Source organism: Osmerus mordax, chromosome 9, assembly GCF_038355195.1.
Source record: "Osmerus mordax isolate fOsmMor3 chromosome 9, fOsmMor3.pri, whole genome shotgun sequence".
Lineage (NCBI taxonomy): Eukaryota > Metazoa > Chordata > Actinopteri > Osmeriformes > Osmeridae > Osmerus > Osmerus mordax.
The window spans coordinates 5,571,470-5,598,960 of NC_090058.1; the positions used below are offsets into that span (position 1 = coordinate 5,571,470).

Sequence of the window (27,491 nt, forward strand, 5' to 3'; positions counted from 1 at the left end):
TATGACCATTTCCGAAAATGGGAGGGGAGAGATTGCAGGTTGAGCTTGACCTATGAATTCATAACTGTAACACATTACATAAAGTCTGTGTAAAAATCTGGTAAAAATACGCAGAAAAGGGAGAGGAAGCCTTTCTACAGATTTGAAACGTCCACCCCTTAATCGGAAGTGAGGTAAATGTATGCGGAAGTTGATCATATTTAGCGCGAAAGGTTGATTGTTGCGAAGCAGCAATGAACATGGAAGTTCGCAAAGTAAAATCTAAAGTGTCTGCTGGGTTCAAGATGCGGGGACTGATGCTTCGACCGTATGTCTATTGTTGTTATGTGTGTCTGTATCTTGTGGGGGATATATTTATTGTGGAATTATGGGTAGTTAACTCAGTTATACAGGTAGCGAGCTAAGTAGTGACGTCTCTGTTGATACTACGTGGTGCTGTGCTGATTCTTGAAGCCAGTAGGATATGTAGAATAAATGACATTGAACCTTGCCAACAATAGCTAGCTACATAGCTGTCATTTGGGTTGATGACTATATGTTGAATTGTGAATTTACAGAGATGCCAGTAGGTATCTCATTGAGGTCCTGGAATCAGTCAGTCCGCTGGAGCTGGATGATGTCATCGAACGGGTGTTAGATGCTGTTGAGAAGCAGCCTTGTGAGTGTCAAACGATGACAGTTGATCTTTTAGCAGCAATGAATGAATCAATCAGCTGCCATTAATGAATGTCCTTCCTTCATCTACAGTGTCCTCCAGTATGATAGAGCTACCAGTAGTGGAGACTGCTGTACAGGATTGTAGTCAGTCATGTGATGAAAATATGTAAGTTATAGTTTGAAATCAAAAATCAGATACATCATGGTACATTGTTTCATGGTCTATTGGTTGTGTCTCATTTCTTACTATAATGGGCTGAAATTAACTATGTCAATATTTTCAGAGACAATGTTTTTAACATCATCAGTGCATTCGATGTGCCACGGTTTATCTACAGTACTGAGAGGAAAAAGTTCATTCCGTGAGTACCATATATTACAAAATGCATTTCCTGCGGTTATTAATTGATCCTACAGCTGGTTCTAGACATGTTTTAGTAAAGTTGTTGCTGATTGGTCTGGCAGCATCAGCATGACGAATCACCCTGCGCCCAGCCTGTGTGGCACAGCCAGAGACAAGGCCGACCTCTTCAGGGAACGCTATACTATACTGCAGCAGGTTAGTACAGTGCTGCCAACAGAGTTCATAAACTGCAGCAGGTTAATACACTGCACTGACTTACAGCTTTAAGAATATGTGTGAGAGTCAGATGGCTGAGCGGTTAGGGAGTCGGGCTATTAATCAGAAGGTTGCCGGTTTGATTCCTTGTCGAGCAAAACAACGTTGTGTCCTTGAGCAAGGCACTTCACCCTACTTGCTTCGGGGGGAATGTCCCTGAACTTTTACTGTAAGTCGCTCTGGATAAGAGCGTCTGCTAAATGACTAAATGTAAAATGTGAAGGAGACCTGTCTTGTGCCTGATGTGTTCCCTCCTTTCACAGCGGACACATCGTCATGAGCTCTTCACCCCGCCTGCTATAGGGGCAGCTGTAGAGGAAGGCAGGAACAAATTTCAGGTAACAACAATGTACCCTCTGCCATTTCCCGAAGGGGGTTTATATGTGCATGCCTTGTTGGGTGCCCTGATTTGGTACTGACTTTATATATTTCTTTTATTTTTAACAGTTGAAGACGATAGAGGCCTTGCTTGGTTGCACGGCTAAGTTAGGCGAGGTCATCGTCCTAGGAATGGTGACACAGCTGAAAGAGGTGGAGTAATCATATTAATGCATTAGATTTTTTCATAGACTTTATTGCATGAGAACCTCCTATCAATCAGTAAACAACACATTATCTCTTTAATCCTGTGCAGTCCATTAACATTGGTATGGCGACTGAATACATTTTCATTTGAGAAAGTTGCAATCGGGAAATTACGCCGGCTGTGTGTATACAGAGGTTTGAAATTATGTTGATCTTTTCAGGGTAAATTCTATCTGGAAGACCCCAGTGGAACCATCCAGCTCAACATGTCAAAGGCAATATCCTTCCATTGTCCAAGTGTGGGTGCATGGGTGGAGGATGATGAGAAGACACAAGGTTGACGAGCACAAAAGATGTAGACTCATACTTTTCTGCTTAGTTTCTTAAATACTCAGTTTGGGGTGGGGAAAAAAACGAACAACAAAGTGGACGATGATTGTGTTCTGGGAAAATTAACATGAAATCTGAGTTTCTTTATTCCACTGTTACAATTGTATAATTCCTTTACCTGTATCTCCACCAGTTTCACAGTGGTTTGTACACAGAATCTTGCTTCGTTCTGGCAGAAGGTAAAGGAAATATTCACATATCAACAAAATCATACAGGTCTCTATGGTGTGGTGTCAACTTCCAAGTATAGATACTAGAGTTACTAGAGAGTTTGAGATTAGATACTCCTTCAGGTGTAATGTTATATAGTGTAAAAGGAGCATTCCTGTCCCTTAAGGCTAAACTGCGTCTTCTCTCTCCTCACAGGCTGGTACGAGGACTCCGTCTTCCATGTCAACGCCTTTGGATTCCCCCCTACTGAACCCTCCTCCACCACCAGGTCAGCAGGTCAACCTTCTGGTTTCCACTTCATATGTCCTGTGGATAGTGTTCCTACTAGTTTAAGTTATCACTTTCTCTCTCTTGTATTTGTAAATGGCAACAACAACCAAAAAGTGTATACATTTGTGGCGGTTAATTTCTTATTGTGTCGGGCTGTCACAAATAAATCAATGTATGGGAAATACTGGGATCAAAAAAATACCTACTACTACTGTTACTTTTTGTGTTTAGTATTGTGAGGAATCTTACCTGTGTGTGACCTTATCTTCTCTAGGGCATATTATGGCAACACTAACTTTTTCGGTGGCCCGTCAACCACGTCAGTAAAGGCATCCGCTAAGTTGAAACAGCTGGAGGAGGAGAACGAGGATGCCATGTTTGTCGTGTTGTCTGACGTGTGGCTGGACAGTGTGGAGGTGCTGGAGAAGATCCATCTTATGTTTTCAGGTAGGAAACACTGGTAGTGAGAGTCTGTCTGTTTGGATTATGAGCTAGTCTCAGCCCAGACTTGCCGTATACTAAAATCTTTCCGTACTAAAACGTGTTCATACAGTGTAAAGAGTTTGATTCATTGATCTCAGTGTCTTTACATTTTTGGTACAGTTGTGATTGTGACAGCAGTTGACATTTCTTATATTTTGCTCTGTGTAGGCTATGCTGCCATGCCTCCCACCTGCTTCATCTTCTGTGGAAACTTCTCCTCTGCCCCGTACGGGAAAACTCAGATCACATCCCTCAAAGGTGAGGACCTCAAGATCCACATCTCAGCTGTTTATATTACGTTGCACAGTAGACTGATTCTGTCTTCTGGTCTCCTCTTTGAAGAGTCACTGAAGATACTGGCAGATGCAATCTGTGAATACCCCAGCATTCACAACAGGTAAGATCCTAGATCTGTGTATGTAATAGTATTGTATTGTGACATACTCGATTTATGGTTTTGCCAAAGTGTAGTTCTGGAGGGTTCTGCTACTGACTGAGGTAATCTAATCTGACCTGCAGTAGTCGCTTTGTGTTTGTTCCTGGGCCTGACGACCCTGGTCCCAGCACCATCCTGCCCAGGTAAGAGTTTAGGGATCAGCAAATCAAAATGATTTGTATAGCCCTTTTTAGAAGCAATGTCACAGAGGGCTTCACATACGCCCATAGAACTGCCCTTCAACCAACTTAAACTCTCAAGGAAGACAAGGAAAAACTCACTAGAGGAGAAGAAATTGAAGAAATCATATTCAGCAGCCATGAGGAGTGGACCTGGACCTGTCTTTGGGGCATATGCTGTTTTTTAAGTGATGTCTTAGCTGTCTTTGCCTTTCAATATGCCATGAATATTTTGAACAGATGTAGGCATCCTAAAGTATACATGTTGAGTTTTATGTGTGCTCACATTGAATCCCCAGGCCTCCCCTAGCAGACCACATCACTGAGGAGTTTAGACAGAAGGTTCCTTTCTCAGTCTTTACCACAAACCCTTGCAGGTATGGAACAACAAATCGCCTACAGTGGAATGAGACTAAATCAAATACCTTTCTACAAATATGAACTATAGGATTTTCAGATGTTTATTGTTTATATTGTCTCTGATAAGGGCAATGCTTGTGCATCAAATGTATAACTGTCTTTGTTTCCTGGCCCCACCATGTCGTCGTCCCCCCCCCCCCCCCCCCTTAGGATTCAGTATTGTAGTCAGGAAATCGTTGTCCTTAGAGAAGACCTGGTCAACAAGATGTGCAGAAACTGTGTCCGGATGCCTAGCAACAATCTTGACATTCCAAACCATGTGAGTGTCTGACTGCTGTAATGTGGTCCTCTTCCTGTCTGAGATCTGAGATTCAGCCAATCCCTCTGCCACTGGTCCGTGGTGTCATCAAAGTTGTCATGCTTATTTTTCACAGAGTTGAAAATCTCAGTTCATGACTTCTTTTAATGAAGGTTTAACTATAGCTGACTGCTGTACCTCTCCCTCTATAGTTTGTGAAGACCATCTTGTCCCAGGGTCACCTGACCCCTCTGCCGCTCTATGTCAGTCCGGTGTTCTGGGCTTATGACTATGCCCTCCGTGTCTACCCTCTGCCCGACGTCATTATTTTTGCTGACAAATATGACCCGTTCAACATCTCCAACACAGACTGCCTCTGCATCAACCCGGTAACAGCAGCAGCCTTCACCTACACATTTGGATTTTGTTTTAGTTACCGGTACATGCGGTGATGCAGCTCAAATAATAAATCGACAAACTAAACTTGGTGCCTAATTGTAGAATCTCCTTATTTATTGAGTGGATTTTGTTAATATCCTGTGTCATGCCTCCATTCTCTGCAGGGCTCCTTCCCCAGGACTGGCTTCACCTTCAAGGTGTACTATCCCTCCAACAGGACTGTGGAGGACAGGTAAGGAATATTCTCTTCTACCTACATTGTAACCTATCCACAATATCTCTACTGGAGAGAAAAAAGTGAAAGTTGTCAGAAAGGTTTCATTTCCTTATCTATTTTAAATGTGCTCTTTTTATCCTCACAGCAAGCTTCAAGGGCTCTAGAGAATGGATGGGAGCTTCCCATGGATTAACTGTGTAACTCATCGTTTTGTAAAAAAAAATGTGCGTGTAAATTATATCTGTAATTGTTATTTCAATATACCATTTGTATTATGGAATAAATATCTACATTATGTTGTCTGAATGTGTGGACGTTTTTGTGAATAAAAAGTATGTTGAAAGGTTTTAAACATGTGAGAATTTGTTTTAAATTTATAAATGTGACCACTATAAAATATAAATATTTAAACAAGTTTGCCGCTACGTTCAGCAGCACTAAAGTATGCTATGGATCTCGACAGCCGCCAACGTACACGTCGCTAGCAAACTCCACCAACATCAAATGGCACTAATAAACCGTATCCAATGTGCACTGAACAAGTAAATACATGAACGCTAGACTACTGTAATCTAACAGCCTACCTCTTTACCTTCTTTAAATGGCCGATTGGGAAAGTAACTTCCGGTTCCGGACTTCAACGAACGACCTCATCTTAATGTCGTCACGCAGCCTTTCACTTCTGTTAAAATATAAACAGAAATTAACACAGCAGGCCTGAGCAGACGGAGAGCATTTGAAATAAAGTATGTCTATGATAACATTTAGCAGGATTTCAAAGCTACTTTTCTGTTTAGCTTTGATATTTGTAGCTATCTTTTGTGCTGTAAAACCCTTAACGTTGGAGACATAGAACGAGAACAGTTTGTGGCTCGCATCATTCCTGCAAGCTCTCTTACTAGTAGCGTGATTTATATCTACGGTATAGTCATGTCACAGTATTACAAAATTAGCTTGTTTTGTGCATCATGACGTCTGGTACTTAGTAAACAAACAAATGTTTAAAAAAACTGCCGTTGGTCAGCGATGCAGTTAGCTCAGTCAACATGGTCATACCCACATTTCTGCTTAATCTTGGTCAAAGATAATTGTATACTGTCTTGTTGTGGAGTTAACGCCTTGTTTTTCTGAATATTCCAGGTAACCAAAAACTCTAGCAACACACGTACTGAAAGTTACACAACGCTTAGTTATTTAATTTCAGCACACAACGCAATCAAGGCTGCAGTTGTCAGTGCCAGATCATCATGGCAGAAATGGAGGAGGACATTGCAGACCAGGTGCATGCCGAGGAAGATGACGATGAGTCCGAGAGGGATGAAGATGAGAGGGAGTTTGACTGGGTGGTTGGGGAAGACGATGTGGATGATGTGGAAGAGGATGATGAAGAGGAGGATGACCCTCCTCTGGATAGTGAGGCTGCTGGGTCATTGGAGTTGGACGCTCCAGCAGAGCGCAGTGGTCACATATCAGTGGTGGATGGAAACTGCATGTATGTCTGGGGCGGGTACAAGGTAAGCCAATTATATACACAATGTACAAAACCTGAAACATTCTTAAATATTATAATATATCTATTATAATGTATCTCTTTGACTCTATTAGAATTCGCTGTCTCATGGATCTTTTGACTTATACTTGCCCAAAAATGAGATTTGGATATACAACATGGAGACAGGAGGATGGTAACTTCTTTGCTCTCTTATTACACACGCTTTTTTACATAAACAAACATAAAATATATTAGATACTATAAATGATGTATCACACAATAACTCACAGGAAGAAGTGTGTGACCAGCGGCAACCAGCACTCATCCATGTCAGGCAGCTGTGGAGTGTGTGTGGACGGAGTGCTTTATCTGTTTGGAGGACACCATGCCAGAGGGAACACTAACCGGGTGAGCACAGTGTTTGTCTGAATGCAAAAATATATAAATACTGTTGTGTGTGGGACAGAAAGAGCCTGTACACTGAGTGAGGTGATTTACTTGTTTCTGTTCTTGTGTGTGCGTGTGTAGATCTATCGTCTGCCCCTGAGAGCTCCAGAGCTGTCCTGGGAAGAGATGAAAGATTTGAAGGGCCTGCCACCCTCCTGCAAGGACAAGCTGGGATGCTGGGTTCACAAGAACAGGTATGGGTCCACACAGGCATGAAAGGGTGCATAGTGCGTTGTCACAGTTTGTTATAGATCCTAATTGCCTGAAAGGGAACATCTAAACACTCTGAACTGAGTAGTTACAGGTGACAACGCTGAGAGTGTATGTGTCAGTAAATGTGTGCCTCGCTCTTGCTCTGCTCCAAGGCTAATTTTCTTCGGAGGTTACGGCTACGTTGCACAGGGGCCTCATAGAGGGACGTTTGAGTACGACGAAAGTTCCTCCTTCATGGTCAGTGCCAAGATGTCATTCCCTGAATATTGTACCAAGAATGTTAGCAAAACATGTATTTTTTATTTATCTAAAAGCATGAAAAGTTACAAAACACTTTTTAATGTCCCTTTGTGCTTGTTGTGTTAGGGGGACCACCCTGGGCGTGGCTGGAACAACCACATCCACATTCTAGACCTGGAGACGTCGTCATGGAGCCAGCCTATCACCAAAGTAACTATGCTCAAGTAGACTATTGAGATGCATCCCTGTGTGTTGGCTGACATTCTGTTCCGTTGTTTGAGACTTCTATACGTCCTATGTGTTCTCTTCCTGTGTGTCTGTCGCAGGGAAATGCTCCCTCTCCCCGGGCAGCACACGCGTGTGCCGTGGTGGGCAACCGAGGTTACGTATTTGGGGGGCGATACAGGGTGAGGAGGACTACCCGTTCACTTGTAGGGGTGGAGAGACCAAGTATATTGCTAAATCAAGTGGATTTATGCCGCATTCATTTCTCCTCTCCCTTTCTCCAGGATTACCGTCTGAATGATCTCTACTACATTGACCTGGACACCTGGGAGTGGCATGAGATGTAAGTTTGGTGTCAACGTTTTCCGACATGAACATCTGCTCTCACCAGTGGCCTCCAACCCATCTACTTCCTTCAAATCCGTCTTTTAACTTCCTTAGGAGCGTTCCACAGCAGGGGCCAGTGGGGCGGTCCTGGCATTCTTTCACCCCTGTGTCACCTGACCACATCTTCCTGTTTGGAGGATTCACCACTGTCAGAGAGACATTAAGTTAGTCTTTTAATATGACAATTTGTTATGTTTATTTACAGTATATAACCTTCATCAATCAAGGCAGTATCTGAGAGGGGACCAGCAAACAGGTTTAAAACAGTTTCTATGTCTCTCTTCAGGTGATGCTTGGCTGTACTGTGTCAGTAAGAACGAGTGGAAGCCTTTTAAGCACGGCCACACAGAGTCTCCCCGGTACAGCACAAGTTCTCTCACAGTCACAAGTCCCAGATGAAACACATTATTGCAATATAATGTCACATCATGTATTACTGTACTTCAAGGAGTTTGTTGAGATAAAATAATGATGTAGTATAGGTTAATGTGTGTCAGTTTGTAACTGTGTGTGTGTGTTTTTCTCAGGCTATGGCACACAGCATGTCCAGGTCCTGATGGGGAGGTGTTTGTGTTCGGGGGCTGTGCCAACAACCTGCTGTCCCAACACAGGGCTGTGAGTAACTCTTAAATGTGAAGCAAACAGTCACCATAGAAAAAAACAAATATCTTTGTGGTTTAGTTGTTTGTTCACTTAATAGTTCTTCTGACAGGAGCTGCTTTCTCCTCAGGCTCACAGCAACGAGCTGCTGGTCTTTACTGTCCAACCTAAGTCTCTGATGAGGTGAGAATTAGCAGAGGAAAACACCCTTTTTAGAGATTTATTTTTGATATTGTCTGTTTCACAAAACTGCTGTTAAGCTGGACCTAAATATGTATTTTAAACCGTCCTGACCCTCTTCCTCCTCCGTCTCCATGCTGCAGGGTCTGTGTGGAGGCAGCGCTGCAGCACAGGGAGCGGCTGGCCTCCTCCTGGGACTGCCTGCCCAAACATTTGCTGCACTGCCTCCAGCAGAGGATGGGTGACCTTAACACACTGGGCTCCTAGGAGCGTATCCACTACTGTGTGTGTGTGTGTGTGTGTGTGTGAGTGAGATTGTAAGAAAGATCAATGGCTGCCATTACCCTAAATGGAAAGGAACGAGAACCAGTCTTTAGGATGCTAGGAGGAAGTGTATTTCAGATGAATTGCGTGTGTGGGCATGTTTAACTGTCCTTGTGGGGACCGGAGATCCCCTCAAGAATAGCAGAGTAGGAAAATAATTTATTTGTGAGGACATTTTCTTGGTCTTCACAAGTTCAAGTGCTATTTCTAGGGAGTTTTAGGGTTAGATTTACATTAAGGGTTAGGAGTTGGTGATAGTTTTAGGGTTAGGATTCAGTTTAGGTTTTTGGGTTAAGGTTAGGTCTTGAAGTGAAAACAGGATTTTGAATGGGACTGAATTGAGTCCCCACAAGAATAGTAAAACGAAACTTTGTGTGTGTATAATGTACAGTAGCAATAGTGGACTGCCACAAACCTGTTTGAAGAGAACTGCCCACTGATAATTCCCACCATTGAGACATGGGGGGATAGTCAGAACCTCTCTGTCAATAATATGTAGAACTACTAGGGACTATTGGTGGACTGATGGAGATTCTGAGTCCGCCGGATCAGACCTGCATATACTACTGTTATAGCACAGTGAGCTGCTTGGACTATCACTGTTGTCTGACTTAGCCAGACAAATCAAATTGTTCAAATTTAGCAACAAAGCTTGTTATAGTAGTTGGGTCTACAGATAGTGTCTGCCGTGTCCGGTCCAGATATGAGTTCGGAACGAGGCCATGGGGATGTTCTTTGAGTGTCTGTAATGATGTAAATTTTGTATGGCATATATATTTTTGTGTGGAATTATTGTCAGTGTTTCTAAAGTTTCTATTTTTTAAGCTCCTGTGTTCAATATTGCTGGAGAGACTAACAGATTTTACAATAATTCAGCTGTAGCGTCATCTTTTAATTAGTCAGGTTCAGTTAAACAGCAAACTACATCAATGAGTCACATTTGCACTGAAGACCCCTCTTATCACAAAAGATAAAAGTTATGTTGTTTTTATATCCTGTCTGATTTGCACAGTTTTCCCCTGACATTTTTATTAAGAAATATATTGTACAAAATGTTTAAAATTATGTTTTCATTTCGGAATCGGGAGAGAATAAACAGACAGAAGTGAAATCAGAACTTATGCCTGTACATTATTTACGTCCTGGTTTTTAAATATGGACCTCCTTAGAACTATTATTCAGCATGTCAGTCACATGTTGGAGAGGTCTGAAGCACATAGCCACAGTTGTAATGACATTGTGGGGCATTGGTTGATGAGTTCAGTTCTGCTGTCTACAGATCGTCCAGAAGGCGGCAGTGGACAGAAAAAGAAGAAACCTGGCATGCTACACTTGGAGGCCAAACTTCAGACCTCGCCTTGGTCACTTTGGCCTGTGTTTGTGTCTTATTTCTTTTTGGCTGCCAGCAGGTTGGGGGCTGACACTTTGACCTTGCCTGGCATGTTTCTAGACAGGTCTGTATCCTGGAACACAAGAGGTTAGAGGTGGTTAGATTTATAGTGTACGTTTGTTCTGTTACGCAGCCAGTTTGAGATGAGGGGAAAAAAGGGGTAGTAGAAAAATATAAATAAAAACTGGGACAGAGTGGAGGGGAAAGGGGGTTTGGGAGAAAGAAGGGGGAGGATGATGCGCTCAGAGGTGTTGGGCCTACTGTACCTTGACGCTGCGGAATAGGTCCTTCTCTCTAGTGGAGGATTCTCTGGCCTTCATAAAGCTGAGCACGGCCGTCCTGGCTGCCTTGCCTTTCTTCTGAGTCCCTGGGGTCAACTTCACCTTATGTCTGACACGGTAAAAACAAACTGGTCATCAAAGTAGAGAAACTTAAAGCATTTTATGCTTCCTTCTCAGATAATACCACAAGTACATAGACCTACTTATAGTTTGAGAGGGCAGTGTAGGGTGCACAGACAGGCACAGCAAACAGCAGCACATCTTCAGGGTGAGGTTGACCTGTCAGGGAGGTCAACAAGTTCTCAGCCTCCTGAGAAAACCAACAAAACACAAATTTAACATCCACATACTTTGCCGGAACACCAGTGCCTTTCAGCTGCATGGTCAGCTACATGTTGTATCTAGAAAGAAAAGGTCTTACCTGCCTGAGGGCAGCAAAGAAAGAATGACTTTGAACAGAGGGTGTATGGTGAGGTGTGTTAGGGATGCTAGTGTGTAATGGGGAGCAGGAGGGAGGAGGTGGTGCAGAATAGGCTGAGGATTGGGCACACAGGGTTGAATGCAACAGTCATCGGGAGGGCATTATATCGGGTTGTGTGAGGAGTGCTTGTGGAGGAGATAGTTGTGCATGTATTGTTGCATTGCGAGTTGTGACGTAGTCCGGGGAAAGCTTTTCCCTTTTTTCCCCGATTAGCCTCACTAACAAGTGGGTTTTCTTGTGGGCGCAGGGATATTTAGTCCCAATCCTGTGAATTCTTGTGCGTGTGGAAATGCTAGTACTTCAATAATTAACACGGCCATGAGTTCTACAGTACTTTTTTACCGGCAGTATAAGTACAGTAGACCGTGACTGATCACACACTCCTGCACAGTAGGTGGCGGTATCGATCCGCCAATCAAACTCATGGATGAAAAAGAGAAGAAATCGAGTAACTAGTTGATGGCAAACTTTACCTATATATAATCTTATATAATTTAACTTGCTACCGTTACTATTACGTTTTATAGTCTAGACACTGCGCAGTTGAGAGTCAATTTTAAGGTGAATCGAAAGGATAAGATTGATTTAGGTGAGTAGTTGAATACCATTGATTTCGGTCAAGTAGGCTAGCTTGTTAGCTAGCTAGCGTAGTAAGTTAGCTTGCTAGCTAAGCTCGCTAGCTCGGCCGAATACACCATGATATCCAAATTGTCAGTAGCTTACAAAAATATATACGATAGACCCAATAACATAGCTATATAATTATGTAAATACGTTGGTAAAGCATAATGCTTAGTTAGCACACACCCTAAAGTAAATATGTCCTATTGATGATGCACAACATCCTCATTTAATTTTTCTTTTGTCGTAGTGTCCACATGGGCCAGTGAGGGGGCGAGTTGGACGTGAGAAGAGGATAGACGCGCTGTCTGCTACATTTCATCCGCAGTTTGCTTCGTACGTTCATCTACATTAGATCACATTTGCGGATTCATGTGTGGTTCTGATGTCTTCTCTGGGAGTGACCGAAAAAGATGATACAGGGGAGTATGGTGTTCCCTCAATGGAACTTTTTAATAACGATACAGTTTCCAGTATGTTGACCAGCCCCGAGCAGATGGAGGTACTCCAGAGGATGCGTTTTCATGATTGCAGCCAAAAGGAAGGTCAGAGCGTGTCAAGTTTCATCGCAGAGCTGCGGGAGTTGGCTTCTGGCTGTGGCTTCAGTACCCAGCAGGAACTTCTGCTCAGAGACAGAATCCTCTATGGTGTAACTGACAAGTCGCTGCAGATAATCCTTTTGACCGAGACAAAGCTCACCCTCCAGTCCGTTGAAGAGAGAGCCCTGGCTGCAGAGGAGGCTGCAGAAGAGGCTGCAGCCAATGCTTGCCCCCAGTCAATGAGAAACATCAGTACCATCCAAGTAGAACTCGATTATGACGATAACAATGAAGGAGTTGAAGAGTGGTTTGAGAGGTCTGAGGCCAGGGATGATGTTGAGGCCATTGACGAGGAGCAGCCTGACATCTCCAGCGGAACCACCCACTGCCCCTTCTGTAGCCGCAGCTTCAGAGGGAAGGCCAAGCTGGAGAGGCACCTCCGAAGTCACACCGGAGAGAAACCCTTTCCCTGCCTCGACTGTGGGAAGAGATTCAGCCAAACCTACCACTTGCAGAGACACCTGCGAAACATCCACAAGCAGGAAAGCCTCGACCCCTGCCACCAGCTGCCTAGCAACGGGACGACGCATCTCGGAGACAATGAAGAGACAGGTGATGATGATGGTGAGGATGAAGACGTGAATGACGTGGCACAGCCTGAGATCCCCACAACCCCCCACTGCTCCATCTGTGACCGCAGCTTCAGAGGGAAGGCCAAGCTGGAGAGGCACCTCCGAAGTCACACCGGAGAGAAACCCTTCCCCTGCCCCGACTGTGGGAAGAGATTCAGCCAAACCTACCACTTGCAGAGACACCTGCGAAACATCCACAACCTGGACACTAACCCTAAAGACACAGAAGATGACGACAATGATGCTAATCGAGAAGAGGAAGCTCCGGGTCACACGACACGGCCGGAGGCCTCCAGGGGACCCCGCCAGTGTTCCATCTGTGCCCGGACCTTCAGAGGAAGAGCAAGGATGGAGAGGCACCTTCGAACTCACACCGGAGAAAAACCTTTCCCCTGCCTTGACTGTGGGAAGAGATTCGGCCAAAACTACCACTTGCAAAGACACCGGAGGGTCCACACCCGGGAGCGGAGGGGATCCAAACGCCCTAAACGCCGGGGCAAGACGTCCCACTCGGAGACGGAGCTCAAAGCGTCCAAGCAGCTGACCCAACACAAGAAGAAGAAACCCTACTTGTGCTCCAGGTGTGATGATAGATTCTCCAGCCTGGAGGAGCTGACGGCTCACCTCCCTAACCACGAAGGGGAGAAGCCTATGATCTGCTCCGACTGCGGGAAGACCTTCCTTAACCACACCAAAATGCTGAGACACCAGAAGCTCCACGTGTCGGGAAAACAGCACCTCTGCAACGAGTGTGGGAAGGTGTTCACCTCCCCGACAGTGCTCATGAAGCACATGCAGACCCACACAGGGGAGAGACCGTACCTCTGTGCAGAGTGCGGCATGACGTTTCGCTACAGCTCCCAATACTACACGCATAAGCGGAAGCACACAGAATCACTGCCTAGATACTCGTGTTCAGACTGCGGTCGAACGTACAGCCGTCTGTCCGATGTTCAAAGGCACCTGAGGACGCACACGGGCGAAAGACCTTATCACTGTCCCTGCTGCGACAAAAGCTTCCACAGGCAAGAACAGCTCACAACTCACACGAGGATTCACACTGGGGAGAAACCCTATGGATGCCATGTCTGTGGCAAGAAGTTCACCCAGAGTGGAGACAAGAGCAGGCACATGAGTAGGTTTCATCCTGACGCCACTTCACAAACATTTTGAGCAAGGCATTGAATGTTCATGTGTTGTTCACGATATCAAACTGTTTTGACATTTCATTTTTGTTTTGCTAGATGCGTGTACGCTGGTCATACCTTTGTCTGGAAATGTAAAAAGTCTACATTTTGAGTCTGTACTTACTAAAAATTAAATCCTCTTTTGAAAAAAATTACTTGTCATGAAATAGCAGATAATTTCACTGTGGTAACCAAATAATGGCGTGTGTAGATCAACAACCAGGGGACATCAGGACTCACTTCTGCTCCTGGATTGTCCTGGTCCACATCATCTCCTTCCTGCAGCAAAGACACGACAAACGATTACATTTCAGATGGTTGAAAGTGGTACTTACGCAGTTTGGGTTGCTGGGAGGGTGAATCTCTCCCTGTACCTTATCCTCCAGTTCAGCAGCTGGTACCTCCATCCCCGTCTCTCCCCCCTCCTTCTCTCCCTCTCCCTGCTGCTCTAGCTTCTTCATGGCCGCCTCCTGGGCACTGGGCTTCTGAGGGGCTTTGGCCGTGGGGGGTTTCCTCCCAGGCTCCTTTCCCTTCTTTCCCTTCTTCACCTTCTCCTCTTTCACCCCTGCAGACTAAGGAAAGATGAAAGGAGACAAAAAGGTTCAAGGGTGGAAATCATGGTGGTAAACATGCCATCTGTCTCCCACATTCTGCCCGCCCATTTCCCCCTCCCCTCTCCTCCCTTTGCTCACCCCCAGCAGCTTCATCCTCAGCTCACGGTCCTCCTCATCTTGGTCCTTGTACTTTTCCTTGATCTTCTTTAACTTGTTCTGGAAAACACCAGAGCCACAGGGGGAGAGAAATGCAGAATCAAGATACTGTGTACTGTACCTCCTTTAGTGTGTGCGGATTGGAGCACTATAGTGTGAGCAGCACCTCCACATGCTTCAGTCACCTGTGTGCACTGATGTCTTGACAATCACTTAATTCTGGTGGCAACCTAGACTATAACTACTTTTTGCTATATTGAAAACATAGTGAACCGTGATACCACTGTTGTCTTGAAGAAAACTCAGAATTTAAAATGAATGTACAACTGTTAAATGGGGACCATGCACAAGTAATGCAGTCAAGCCTCTTACCTTCTGGCCTCTCTTCAGAGGCTGCTGGGAGGGGCCACCAGTCCTGGCAGCTCCCTGATTGGCTGCAGAGGGAGGAGGCATGTCTACTTCCTCCTGGGGTTCGGAGCCATCCTGTGTCTGTTTCCTTTTCTTCTCTTCTCTGTGGAGGACACACACACACACACACACACACATCACAATGATGCAAGTGGGAGTGAGACGTTATTGGTGTTGTATGTTTATTCTTCCTCATGTTAGCTGAGGATTCTCACCTCCGCTGTTTGGCAGTCATGTGTTTCCTTCCATGGGCATCAACCTCAGCCTATAAACACATACATCCCCATCAGCTATGAAGCGTACAGTATGGAAACACTTTATTGTATATGCTGAAAAAAACTAACGCAGTAGCACTCCAGAGTTGCCAACCTCATAGATACAAAGACGGTTTACCTGACTGGAAACCTCGGTTTTGAACCCAGCACTCGGATTTCCCCTGGAGAAAGGGTGTAATGAAGACAGTCGACCGTATTTCAACACACTGATATATCTTGTACTGAAGTTATCACAGAGTGCCATCACACAGGTCCTGCAGTGTTATGGACAGACAGGTGAGGATGATTTTACCTGGAAGACTGGAGGTGAGACAGTGAGATGGTGGTGTCTGGGAAGCTGATCTCAGCACTCTCTACGTCACTCTTCGCCTCCGTTTCCGTCCCTTTTTCCTCCTCGTCCTCGTCATCATCCCCCTCTCCATCCTCTCCATCCTCGATGCTGGCAGACTCTGAAGACTTTCTCTCTGGGTTGTCTGTGGCCTCTTCGGGAACGCTGGCCAGGTTTCTTCTCTCTCCTTCCTCCTCCTCCTGACTCACGTCCCCTGCCTTGGGCTCCTTTGTCCCCACCTCGCCATTTTTCTTCATGTCCCCTTCTCCCTGTTCTTCCCCTTCTCCCTCATTGCTGCTGTCATCTCCTAGAAAGAGGAAAAATTACTTTCAGTGATGCCTGTATCCGTTAGGCTTTACAGCAGACACTTTAGAGTGTGTGTGTGTGGACGTATACCCAGAAGCTCCTCTCCGTCTTCGAGCAGCTCAGCAGTGCTGGATGTTACTTGCTCCATGTCCTCCTCAATGGTTTTAACCTTCCTCTCTCCACGGTGTCTAAACACACACTGCTCATCCACCTACACACACACAGAGACATATCAACCAGACACATATGGAGTAGGGGGGGGGGGGGGGTCAGATATGGTTAGGGAGTTATAGTGTGGATCAGGGTTTTAGTCAGTGTGTGTGTTTACCTTAAAAAGGAAGCTGAAGCCCATCATCAGGTAGGAGGGTGGCAGGAAGTTCTTCTTCCCTGAGAGGAGAGAGTTCATTTGTACTCAAATGACTACAGTTACACTGGAGCTCTGTGTCTCACATTTACCAACATATTCCCTGTTAAACTAACTGGTTATTACATATGTGATTCCTCTCAGGACAGCAGGGTAAAAGGGCATAAAATAATAATAAAAAAAACATATTACAAGACGATACTAAAATTGTAGACAATGTGCAAAAAACATTGTAGATTGTGAAGCTGCATGTAACACTGACCTCGGATCATGAAGCTACCGGTGGTCAGGTACTCTCCTGTGGGGGCTGTCTTAGTTACCTGGACACACAGACATGAAACCCCTTGAACCAGAGTGGTTTTGTGGAACACAATAGCAGCCAGTCTTCTGACCTGGAGGAATGGGATGAGTGTGTGTACTGGAATGTACGGGTATTTGTTTGTGAGTTGACTGACCTGATTGTGGTTGACCCACCAGGCGCTGGTGACCACCTTGGCGTCCCAGGCTGCACTGTAACACACTGCCATGGTGCCTGCCTCTGTCAGGGTACGGGGGGGCAGAGGGTCACCTGGGGGAGAGAGGGAGGGATGAAAGCATCAGTTATTTCATAGTTCCACTAACACAGTGGGAAGAGGTACGCACATCTTTAACATCGACCAGTTAAGTTCATTAAAGGTTGCTCAGGTTAATCTAGGCCTGTGTTGCTTAGCAGCAGTGGCAGTTCCGGCTCACCTTTGGGGTTTTTGATGACACAGCTGGTGGCTCCATGGAGATCTGCATGGACGTAGACGTCACCTGGGAACACAAACATACACGTTGAGGATCTACACACTGCAAGTTTTGTGGGCTGGATTGTGTGTTTGAGCAGCACTTACCTGCCCTCAGGTAGCGCTTGACAATGATCTCGTTTTGCTGCTGGTCACGTCCAGCGATGATGAGGTAGTTCTCTGAACTGATGAACCAGAGGAACTTCTCAAACCTTGATGAAGATAAACATATTAAACAGACATCTTCTATTGGATCAAATATGAATGAACTGTGGAATCAGTGATTGTTACATGTTAGCTGGTTTAGTAAGCAGATCCAGGCAGCCTGTGAGTGGAAGATCTCTCACCAGTACACCTTCCTTGCCTTCTGGATGGTGGTGACGGTCTGGACTTCCTTCAGGGTCTGTTTGGTCTTTTTCTCAGCTGACTTAAAGGCCTGGAGGGAGATGGAACCACATGAATACACAGTAGGACAGTTCAAATGATCCCCCTCAGGAATTATGAAGATGAGGAACTGAAGGCGGGGGGGGGGGGGGCGTCCTGACCTTCTGAGCTGCCTCCACTGTCTTCTGTTCCTTCTTAGCAGCTGTCCGCTTGTGGTCGTAGTACCTGCCAAAGACATGAAAAATTTGGTTCAGAATCCCGTATGGGGGATGGGTGCAGGTAGAGAATTTGGCTGCAGATCAACAGGAGTCACGGCTTCAAATCTCCAATGCGTGTTTATTTTGATACAAATGTCATTATAAACAATTTTTCATTTCAGATTATCTTCATTTTGACGCTTATGAGCATCTGCAAAGCTCTTTCTGATAAATAAACAAATAACACTGGATTTGCCTTATTGCTACTGAAATGTTGTTATTTTATATTATTGGATACATTAGTATAAAAGAAGTTGAAGTGGTCCCACCTACTTCTTGGCATTTGCGTAAGCTGATAGATTGAGGTCAACATCTACCAGCATGGGTTTGTTCTTCTGCAGCTTGGCCTTCTGACCACGGTCCTTCTTCCCCTTTTTCCCCTTCTGCACCTCAGCCACCTCCTCTTCCTCTTCTAGCTCCTCCTGCTCCTCCTCAGAAATATAGGGGTTTCTAGGGGGAGGCAGAAGCAGAAGTCATACCTTACCAACAGTAACATCCAGATTCCTGTGCCCTAATCGTAACTGATCGTGACCTGAGCAGCAATGCTATTTATTCAGTGATGTGTTATGATCCTGACCTTAGCAGCATGGTGATGTGATTGGTCTGTAGCTTCAGCTCTTTGATGCAACAGGCCACAGGGTCACCCGCTGCCTGTGCTTCCTTGACAATGATGCCGATCTCTGCCCAGTCTACCTGGTTGGCCAGGGCACTGCGTACCACCTGGAGCGCTCTCTCCACCACCTGCAGGTTCATCTCCACCAGCTCGCCCTTCACACGGTCCACCTCCTGAAATTCAGCACAGTAGAGTGGAATCGATTTATTGACTAAGATTCTGTTTACTTTCAAGTATCCACTGGATTTTACTATATATTTATATATAATATAAAGCATATACTATATGTTTGGCCAATTTGTCTATCTAATGACCTGGGCCTGGTGCAAAGCCTCAAGCCTCTGCACATGGTCCTTCTTGACATTGTCCAATTTCTTTAGAGCCTGCTTCTCCTGATGCAAAGCCTTCACGTCGAGTTTCTGACTCTCCATCTTAGAGTAGAACTCATCAACCGCCTTGGGACAGAAGTCAAAGGTCACCAGAGATATTCCTAATACAGAGTGCTACATGCAATTGTGTGTATATACAGCATAGTTTTTGATAGTCACCTTATCAAATGAATCAAACTCCACATAGTGGCTCTTGGCATTTTGAGTAAAGAGGAAGGGGTGGAACTCCTCGTAACTACAGGGGGGAAAAAACGATCATCAAGTCTGAACAATAAACAGACATTTTAAAATACCATTAAATATTTTGGCTTGTTTATCAACCCAGGGCAGTGGAACCAAAAGTGACAACTGAGGTAAATTGAACACGTAATAGATTCAGTTAGAAGTAGTTGATAAAGGTAATAGAGGGGACGGGAACTTACGTGAGTAGTTCCTCATTGGGTTGGTCTGGGGCGAGACTGGGTTTCTTTTCACATTTCTGGATAATGTAGCCCTAAAGGGGGGTTATTCATGCACGACATTCAGTTCAAATTAATTTGTCGCTTGATGACATACAAATAATATACAGTCAGTTAAAAAGTGTGCTTATTATAATCAGAAATAGTGTTGAAGACTTGTGTCAGACAATACCTTTCCACTAAAACTCCCTGTCTTCTCCATGTAATCCTCTGCCATCTTTAAGGCTTCCAGAATCTTAGGTGCATCTGTAAACAAAATTCTAATAATATAAATCGCCTCATCACCAGGAGGTCAACTGGTATAAAGAGTCATTAATTACAGTGTTCCCAAACATTGATTTATTTGTGGTGGCCCGCCACAATAAAAATACTTTTTGTCGGAGAGAGGGGGTTATAATGGATACAAATCAGTGTCATAATGTTTTGAATTTTAAAAGGCACTACTTAATATTAAAATTTAAACACCACCGAATTTGTTGGTTTTGAATTCACCTCTTTAAAATTGAAATATGAATTTATTTCAATGTAAAAAAAGGTTAATAAATTCAGGTTGCTCAAATTCAAACAGTAAAATTCAGATCCCGAAAATTCAATACAAAAAATTCAAGCTTCAGAAATTTGAATAGAACAAGATTCAACATCCAATTGCGACATCCAGGATACCAAGGTATTGCTTGCCTCAGACTGGGCCTCTCTCCTTAGACCCCAGGCTGTAATTGTATGACTGATCTGCATGTATGAATGTCACAAATATAATCACATTCTGTGGGAAGCAATGAATTAATAGGTACCAATAAAAGTACCATAGCTGTTACCTCGATCAACATTGAACTGTCCATCCAGTTTGATAAAACCAGACAGTCCCACCTCCATTAGACAGTGCTCAATGAGAGTGGCTCCATAAGCTGCAAAAAACAAGAGGACAGGGCCATGTTTAGGTCACACCAGGAATGGACAAGACACGTAACCACATTTCTTAGACAATAGTGCACAGAAGATAAGGCTCTAATGTTCTAGAATCTTCATCAGTGTGTCTACATCTGTATATCCATTTTCCAATGATAGACTAGTAAAGTTGTTTTAACAGTTAATAATCTGAACACTAGAAGATAATCCTAAAACAACACTAGAGTTGAATGAACAGGGTTCAGGTGACTTACGGAGGAGTGGGTTGAGGATTCTCTTCACCTGCTCTCCACTGGGTGCCTGGGAAAGGATCTCTGTCAGTCTGCATTGACACAAACAATCAAACATGAGCTGGAGTCCACACAGATGTACTACTAGCTGGTCCAGACACCTTGGTTACTGTATCCCTCCCCTCCTTTTGTCTGTTTTTCAGGCTTGCGCCAATATCTGTGTGAACAGGCTGGCTACCTCTCCAGGCTGATGAGGGGTTCCTGGGGGCGGGCCTTCTCCACAGGGTACCTCTCCCTGACTGCGATCTTCACATCTGCTTCCTCAGCCGTCCGAAAACGCAGCAGGTTCAGAATGGTGTACTCGTGGTCCGCTAGAATGATGTTACCCTTCACACAGGAACGCAAAGGTGAAGGACATAGAAGTCATGTGGTTGTGTGTGTAGTTTGTCTTGTGTGTGATGCTCTATTTACTTTGGTTGACACTTGTTTTTTGATGTGCTAATATGATTATTGGATTGATTGAAAGACGACTCTCACCCTGTCATAGAGCTCCACAATGAGATGATAAGCAGCCTCGTCTGAGCCAAACTGAAAGTCAACAATCCTGTCAACTCCAAGCTGCTTCACCTGCTTCAGGCGCCTTGACTTCAGGTGCTTTCGACACTAATCAGAGATACAACCACACTTTAAGATCTCATACATCGCAGGTGACCACTGACAGTTGATCAGGGTCTATCTATCTTACCTTCATGGCAAAGCCAGAGGGCATCATATTCTTGGGCCATTCAAAGTCTGTTGAGTGAATACGGATTCCAGACTCGACCAACAGCACCGCTTTCGAGTCAGGCCTTAAAGAGGAACAGAATTTTACCAGAACTACAGCAACTTCTAAAACATATCACCACTCATGTGGGTTCAAACTCAAGTGAGGCATATAACAAGGGATGACTGAAGCAACGGATAGACAGGGTGACATTCTTTGACAGATTACCTTAATTGCACTGTATTTTAACAGGCAATTACGTGAAAGATAAGGTCATCATGTGCCACGATTACAACAGATTGCGGAAAGGGCAGGTTTACGGGCAACAACTGTTTTGGCAACTATCTACCTGGTTAGCTTGGGAACTGACAGAACAGCTAGACAACCTACTTTTGAAGGCGGATGAGATAGGTCTTGTTGTCGATGTCATACACGTTGTTAACTCTCATTCCAAGATAGCTGAAAGAAGAGAGTACCGTTAGGAGTGCAGGACAATTAGCCTTGAAAACTTGGTTAGCATCTGGTTAGCTAGCTCTAGCTCTGCCACTGTCATGCAGTGCTAAATCAACAAACGACTCACTTGGCATTGATTTCGGCAATGACTGCCCTTATATCCACTGTATTAAACCTGGTTTTCATTGTGAATGTATCCTAAATAGTAGGTAATTGTTATAAATATAGAACGCAGCTAGTCGAAAGTGATCGTCACCATCAGTGCAACACTAACTCGCTAGCTAGTTAACTAGAGCTGTCTACTCACACTTCACGCTCACTGTAAGGGCTACGGATGTTCTACGGAAGCCTGTGTGGAGAAAACTACAACCGAACCAAAATACTCGCTGACGATAAAGAAGCACACGCACACACACCTACGCAAATAACGGAAATTGCGATTGGTGCTTATATTATAGCTAATTATGTTTTATTTGCTTATGCTACTAGGAGATGTATGATGCTGTTGGCCACCCGCTGAGCCGGAGGGAGTGTCTCCAGATATTTGTATCATAATTACCCACGGCAGGGTTGAAGAACTATAGTCAATCCATTGCATCCAATGTGTCCTTTTTGGTATAATGATGCAGTACTCAAATTGGCTTATTGGTGTAAAAAACAGAGCACACATTCGCCAAACATGTCAGACGCCTGACATTGAATGGAGAAGCAGGAGTTCCGTGAACAACAATCATCCACAGCAGCGAAAAATATCTTCGGTTTCTCTCAGCAACCATCTTTGGAAAAATGGTGAGATGCGAAAAATATTCAACTTCAAACAAATGACCGTGTTAGACATTGAATTTATTCACCAGAATAAATATGCAGTTGCCAATCTTGTTTGAACTCTATTTTTAACTAGACCAGCTCTATCTCTAATGCACGAAACATGCATTAATCAAAAAAATTTAGTTTACCCCCGCCCATTATACCAGCTAACATTGCTAGCTTTTTGTTAATAACATTCTGGAACAATAACATTTATTGACCGAGACAGATAACCAGCAAGCTAGAGCCTGTAATTTCTTGTTTCGTTCACACCTTGGCTTGGGTCAGAGTTGAGGGTGAGGCTTGCCGCGTGCCTGGTTACCAAGGTGACGGCCAGCTAACATGGCTAGCTACCTCGGCTAGCACTGAAGGCGTGTTTAGTTATTTTTTAAGAGTCCCTTTATTTCCCAGCTTCCTAGATCACTAGCCCTAACAAGGCTGTGCCATGAAAACATCGTAATGTGTTATTTAAACACATCTATTATGGATAATTTACTCATATGCAGTGACCACTTTGAAGAATGGATAGTAAGTGTTAGAGCGAGCTAAATCATCTTGCTTTAGCTGTTACAACAACCACAGGATATACAGTAATCGGGCAAGTAGTCTAACGACGTTAGCCAAAAACATTGACTACTGTACTAGTGAATGTTAGCATTAGCAATATGTAAATAACGATGTTAACGATTACGTTTCTGATGCTGCATAACACACATAATGTACTTGTTTTCTATCTTTTTCTGGCATGCAGATTACAAATTAATTAAGAAAATTGGAGAGGGAACGTTTTCCGAGGTGTTGAAAACACAAAGCCTGAGAGATGGAAGGTTCTATGCCTGTAAATCGATGAAGCAGACTATAAACAGGTATTCTTCAGTTATACTGCCTTAACTTCATCGCCAGGTATGCTATCTTCACGTGCACTGCTGCATGCGAGCTTTTTCTTTTGTGGACCCTGGACACCTGAGCCAGCAGCCTGACACCCCTAGCTTTAAGTAGCCTATTAGGTGACAGCCTGCCCTGCCCTGCCCATAACCCCCTAAGCCCTGATGTTGACCTTGTGTTATGGAGATGAAGATCAGTTCTGACGCCAGTCGCAGTCTTTAGAGCACTGATTTGTATCCATTCATCTCATAGCCTTATGCATCCAGTGTCGGAATCCTAATTTTTATTCTGATCAATTAAATGAAAGGGTAAAATAATAAAAAGTGAAATGTTGCCGCAAACCTGCTCTCTACACAAATATCCAAATCATCATTCAAGTTACCTCTATCCTGGAGTCATAATGACATAGGCACTGTGAATAAAACGTTACTGTTTTTTTTTGGCACAGTCTTGAACAGGCCAACAACCTGCGTGAGGTCCAGGCAATGAAGCGACTATGTCCTCACCCAAACATCATTCAGCTTCATGAACTCATATTGTGAGTCTACACTACGCTTCAAAACTTGTCTTGATTTAAAACTGTCTTATACTGACCTGCAAAACATTTTCTGACCTGCTAGATAATCTTTTATCTATTTTCTAGTGACAAAGAGACGGGGTCACTGTCCCTGATCTGTGAACTCATGGAGATGAACATCTATGAGTTCATACGAGGTCAGTAGAGCTGGGGACATCACACGTTTTTTATGCCACACTGTTACTCAAATTACAGATACTTTAAGGATTCCAACATATCCTTAATAACTTAACCTGTATCACTTGCAGGGCGACAGCATCCTTTGCCAGAGAGTAAAATCAAGCACTACATGTATCAACTCTGCAAGTCACTGGACCACATGCACAGGTAGATTTCTACACTTTCTGTGGGTGTTTTACTGTCTTTTTAGTAGTGGTCATTACAGGAGGTGTAGATTCTTATACACTTGATGTCTACTGTATAATTTCCTGGTTGACTGTCGTGATGGCATCTAAAGGTTGACTATAAGTATACCATCCTGGGGCTGTCTGTCTGTGGGGTCTTTAGTGAGGTAATACAGTAGTATGTTTTACTTTTGGTCTTCTCTAGCTGTGGGATCTTCCACCGGGATGTGAAGCCAGAGAACATCCTGATCAAAGTAAGTCCAAACTTCTGCCTTACGCTGATTTGGCTTACAGTGCAGCATTGCTAATGACATGAAACACAGTTTACGACAGGTGCATGGCGAAATATCTGACGGTATTGTTGTCCTGTAAATGGCATGTCGGTTCAAAAGCAAGACGTGCTGAAGCTGGGGGACTTTGGCTCCTGCAGGAGTGTGTACTCCAAGCCACCTCACACAGAGTACATCTCCACACGCTGGTACCGCGCCCCGGAGTGCCTCCTGACCGACGGACACTATTCCCTCAAAATGGACATGTGGAGTGTTGGCTGTGTCTTTTATGAGATCATCAGGTACCTGCCAGAGAAAGAGGACAAGACATATAGTACATCATATATGTGCTATTCATGGTTATGAGGTTGTTTTTGTTCATTATGTAGACTCCATTGAAGTGGCTGTATAGTGCCCCATCTGGCTTAGTTTTGGTCAGGAAGACCAATTTTGCCACCACAGACATTTCACTGACAAATTATGTACATGTCCTGGATGTAATGTCACAAGTTCTTAATAAGTAATTATCATATCTACGTTGCAGTCTCAAGCCCTTGTTTCCAGGAACGAATGAGCTGGACCAGGTAGCAAAGATCCACGAGGTTCTAGGAACACCTGACTCCAGCCTTCTGCAGAAGTTCAAGCAGTAAGTTATTTACATGAACTTAGCATGTTTACACAAGCACACACACAGGAAACCATGGCATTGACTGTATGCCCCATATCATTGTCCTGTAGTTCAAGGTTAGGGTTTTTGTGGATGGGTGAAGGTTTGTTTGTGTACTATTGTCAGTGTTTCGTTTGTCCTTCCTGCAGGTCCAGGGCGATGCGGTTTGACTTCCCCTCCCGGAAGGGCAGTGGGATCTCCCAGTTGATTCCCAACTGCCCCGCCCCCGGCCTGTCCTTGCTTTACCAGATGTTGGCCTATGACCCTGAGGAACGCATCAGTGCCCGTGCCACCCTGCAGCATGTCTACTTTAGGGACCTTCGGTAAGAAGAGAATAGCCACGCGCAAACAACAAAAACAAAATCCAGTGTACACGAGTTAAGAGTACAAATGATTGTCTTCTCATTCCATGATGCCTCTCCTCTCTGTTGTCCTCTCCCCCTGGTCCGTCCTCCAGGCTGGCAGAGAGGAGAGCTGACGGTCTTCGAAGGGCCATAGGGACTGTGGAGGGAGGGGAGAGCAGTGGGACCCCCAACTCTGTGGACAAACTGTGGCGCATGGCCAGACAGGGCAGGAGGCAGGTAAGTCACAGCTTCGGCCAGAACGCAGTCACAACTGACATTTAGTCACATTTAGTTGTTTAGTTATTCTCGGTACGTTCTGTCTCGACAACGTTTAAGTTTGTCTTTGTTAGATGTGTTTGAGAGGGTAGCACATGCTATCGAAGTAGTCCCCCCCCCCCCCCCCCCCAAATAGCTAGATAATTCTACTTCCTGTTCTCTAGCACAACATTAAGCATGTGGCTGAGCCTCTCCTGAGACGCAATGCCCCACACTACAAGATGGAGCTGCCCAAGCTCAGCGTTGTGGTGCCCGCCCCGCAGATATCCTTTCCTGTCTCCACCATGCCCGCGCTGGGCATCTCTCACCGAGGCTCCCTCCCTGCCATCACCTCCAAGAAGTGCCACTCGCGGCTGGCTAAGGTAACGTAACACATCGTCTCTACTGACGGCTGGCAGCTGGGGAAGGATCTGGATGTGAGTGTGTGTTGTGGAGTGGCTTCAGTATGAGGTGAGCCTGTGTGAGGAGGCAGGGGAGTAACACCAGGGTTGACCAGGGTCTGTCTCTCCCTACAGCCCAGGGAGGAGTCCCACCGCTCGGCCTTCAAGGCCTACTACATGCCGCCCCTGGAGAGGAAACGCGGAGGCTACTAAACAGCCTTTGCCCCAACAGTCTGTGGGAGAAAAAGACCAGATTGGACTGTTCTTTCTGTAAATATGAATAAATCTGCTTGTTTGAGATGTTGAGGATAACATGGTTTAACCCAAGTCAAGCCTGCCACCTTGTGGAAAGCAGGGCTGAGCTTGTGTCCAAGTAGCAATAGCTACTGGGGATGTACGTTTGAAGTGCAAATGAAATACAATGTGCTTTTCAAAGTATATTGGACTGTCTTAAGTGTTGGCTCTATGAGATCTCTCAGTCTGTGAGACTGTTGTCTGTTGCCAGATATTATCAAGCCTGATCCCAACGCTTCATAGGTAAATACAAACATGCTTCACACTAGTGGTTTTCACCCCTCAGATGAACATAGCATTGTTGTTACTGGGCTCACATTTCTACACTACTCTCAGCCTGAAAAGTTCATGAATGAACCTTTTTAATTGAAAGGAGTCTATGGTAATTGAAAAGGCTACATTTGTATGTGACGAACAAGTCTATAGTGTCTTATCTGTAATATTACTGTTGAAGTATATGTGAATGAATGTTTAGGTCCTTGTTCAGCACTTTAGTATCAAAGACACAATTTCACAGCTGGGCATTTTTTAACAAGAGGATGGAACAACAGAAACCAATGTATTCAAGATTATTTTAATATTATTAATATGTATATTTTCTGCCTTAGAAATATAACTATTTCCTTAAATGATGACAAAACGTCCACTAGAGTAATGATCGGTTGTTTTTGCCCCATCAAATCACTGAATTACAATATTATACATATGATACAGAGCAGATTTTAATCTGAAACAATATTAAAATAAATGCTCAATAGATACAAATGTTTTAATAACATCACCATCACTCAACC

General features: G+C 44.4%; 5 protein-coding genes across 7 annotated transcripts; 4 read left to right on the plus strand and 1 right to left on the minus strand.

The window, feature by feature from the left end:
• Positions 1-105: 105 nt before the first annotated feature.
• pole2 (polymerase (DNA directed), epsilon 2) lies at positions 106-5,306 on the plus strand. 3 transcript variants are annotated; one of them, XM_067243469.1, is made up of 19 exons: positions 106-173; positions 558-658; positions 748-823; positions 942-1,019; positions 1,123-1,216; positions 1,540-1,614; positions 1,724-1,807; positions 2,023-2,079; positions 2,322-2,370; positions 2,558-2,630; positions 2,907-3,079; positions 3,284-3,373; positions 3,458-3,512; positions 3,635-3,694; positions 4,030-4,107; positions 4,301-4,409; positions 4,601-4,777; positions 4,952-5,019; positions 5,150-5,306. In XM_067243469.1, exons 3-19 carry the CDS (start codon positions 759-761, stop codon positions 5,166-5,168), a joined length of 1,404 nt encoding a protein of 467 aa, XP_067099570.1. In that variant the 5' UTR covers positions 106-173; positions 558-658; positions 748-758; the 3' UTR covers positions 5,169-5,306. The 3 variants fall into 3 exon arrangements, with proteins under 3 accessions (XP_067099570.1, XP_067099569.1, XP_067099568.1); XM_067243468.1 differs by lacking the exon at positions 106-173 and adding an exon at positions 240-307; XM_067243467.1 differs by lacking the exon at positions 106-173 and adding an exon at positions 240-307 and having other exon boundaries at positions 3,284-3,512.
• A 378-nt stretch (positions 5,307-5,684) lies between these two features.
• klhdc2 (kelch domain containing 2) lies at positions 5,685-9,990 on the plus strand. Its single transcript, XM_067242797.1, has 14 exons — positions 5,685-5,750; positions 6,145-6,518; positions 6,610-6,689; positions 6,787-6,904; positions 7,025-7,137; positions 7,309-7,393; positions 7,523-7,606; positions 7,723-7,803; positions 7,906-7,964; positions 8,063-8,172; positions 8,295-8,367; positions 8,536-8,623; positions 8,739-8,791; positions 8,932-9,990. The coding sequence occupies exons 2-14, from the start codon at positions 6,252-6,254 to the stop codon at positions 9,053-9,055; spliced, it is 1,335 nt and encodes a 444-aa protein (XP_067098898.1). The 5' UTR covers positions 5,685-5,750; positions 6,145-6,251; the 3' UTR covers positions 9,056-9,990.
• LOC136948769 (ribosome quality control complex subunit NEMF-like) lies at positions 9,990-22,132 on the minus strand. Its single transcript, XM_067242795.1, has 31 exons — positions 21,982-22,132; positions 21,792-21,860; positions 21,384-21,486; positions 21,176-21,301; positions 20,877-21,025; positions 20,663-20,730; positions 20,318-20,407; positions 19,675-19,748; positions 19,467-19,537; positions 19,204-19,279; positions 18,970-19,110; positions 18,620-18,828; positions 18,316-18,492; positions 17,947-18,010; positions 17,749-17,837; positions 17,510-17,613; positions 17,367-17,429; positions 17,090-17,202; positions 16,897-16,954; positions 16,599-16,657; positions 16,361-16,481; positions 15,929-16,271; positions 15,755-15,797; positions 15,577-15,626; positions 15,326-15,464; positions 14,936-15,013; positions 14,618-14,815; positions 14,484-14,522; positions 10,987-11,093; positions 10,769-10,892; positions 9,990-10,575 (listed from the first exon to the last, which is right to left on the minus strand). The coding sequence occupies exons 1-31, from the start codon at positions 22,038-22,040 to the stop codon at positions 10,498-10,500; spliced, it is 3,282 nt and encodes a 1,093-aa protein (XP_067098896.1). The 5' UTR covers positions 22,041-22,132; the 3' UTR covers positions 9,990-10,497.
• On the plus strand, positions 11,746-14,373 carry LOC136948770 (zinc finger protein 678-like). The gene is made up of 2 exons (XM_067242796.1): positions 11,746-11,853; positions 12,136-14,373. The coding sequence occupies exon 2, from the start codon at positions 12,271-12,273 to the stop codon at positions 14,227-14,229; it is 1,959 nt and encodes a 652-aa protein (XP_067098897.1). The 5' UTR covers positions 11,746-11,853; positions 12,136-12,270; the 3' UTR covers positions 14,230-14,373.
• A 318-nt stretch (positions 22,133-22,450) lies between the features above and the next one.
• On the plus strand, positions 22,451-26,995 carry LOC136948924 (MAPK/MAK/MRK overlapping kinase-like). Its single transcript, XM_067243075.1, has 12 exons — positions 22,451-22,643; positions 23,413-23,527; positions 23,995-24,084; positions 24,190-24,260; positions 24,372-24,450; positions 24,673-24,721; positions 24,860-25,038; positions 25,281-25,382; positions 25,553-25,726; positions 25,861-25,984; positions 26,188-26,385; positions 26,539-26,995. The coding sequence occupies exons 1-12, from the start codon at positions 22,475-22,477 to the stop codon at positions 26,614-26,616; spliced, it is 1,428 nt and encodes a 475-aa protein (XP_067099176.1). The 5' UTR covers positions 22,451-22,474; the 3' UTR covers positions 26,617-26,995.
• The last annotated feature ends 496 nt before the right edge of the window (positions 26,996-27,491 follow it).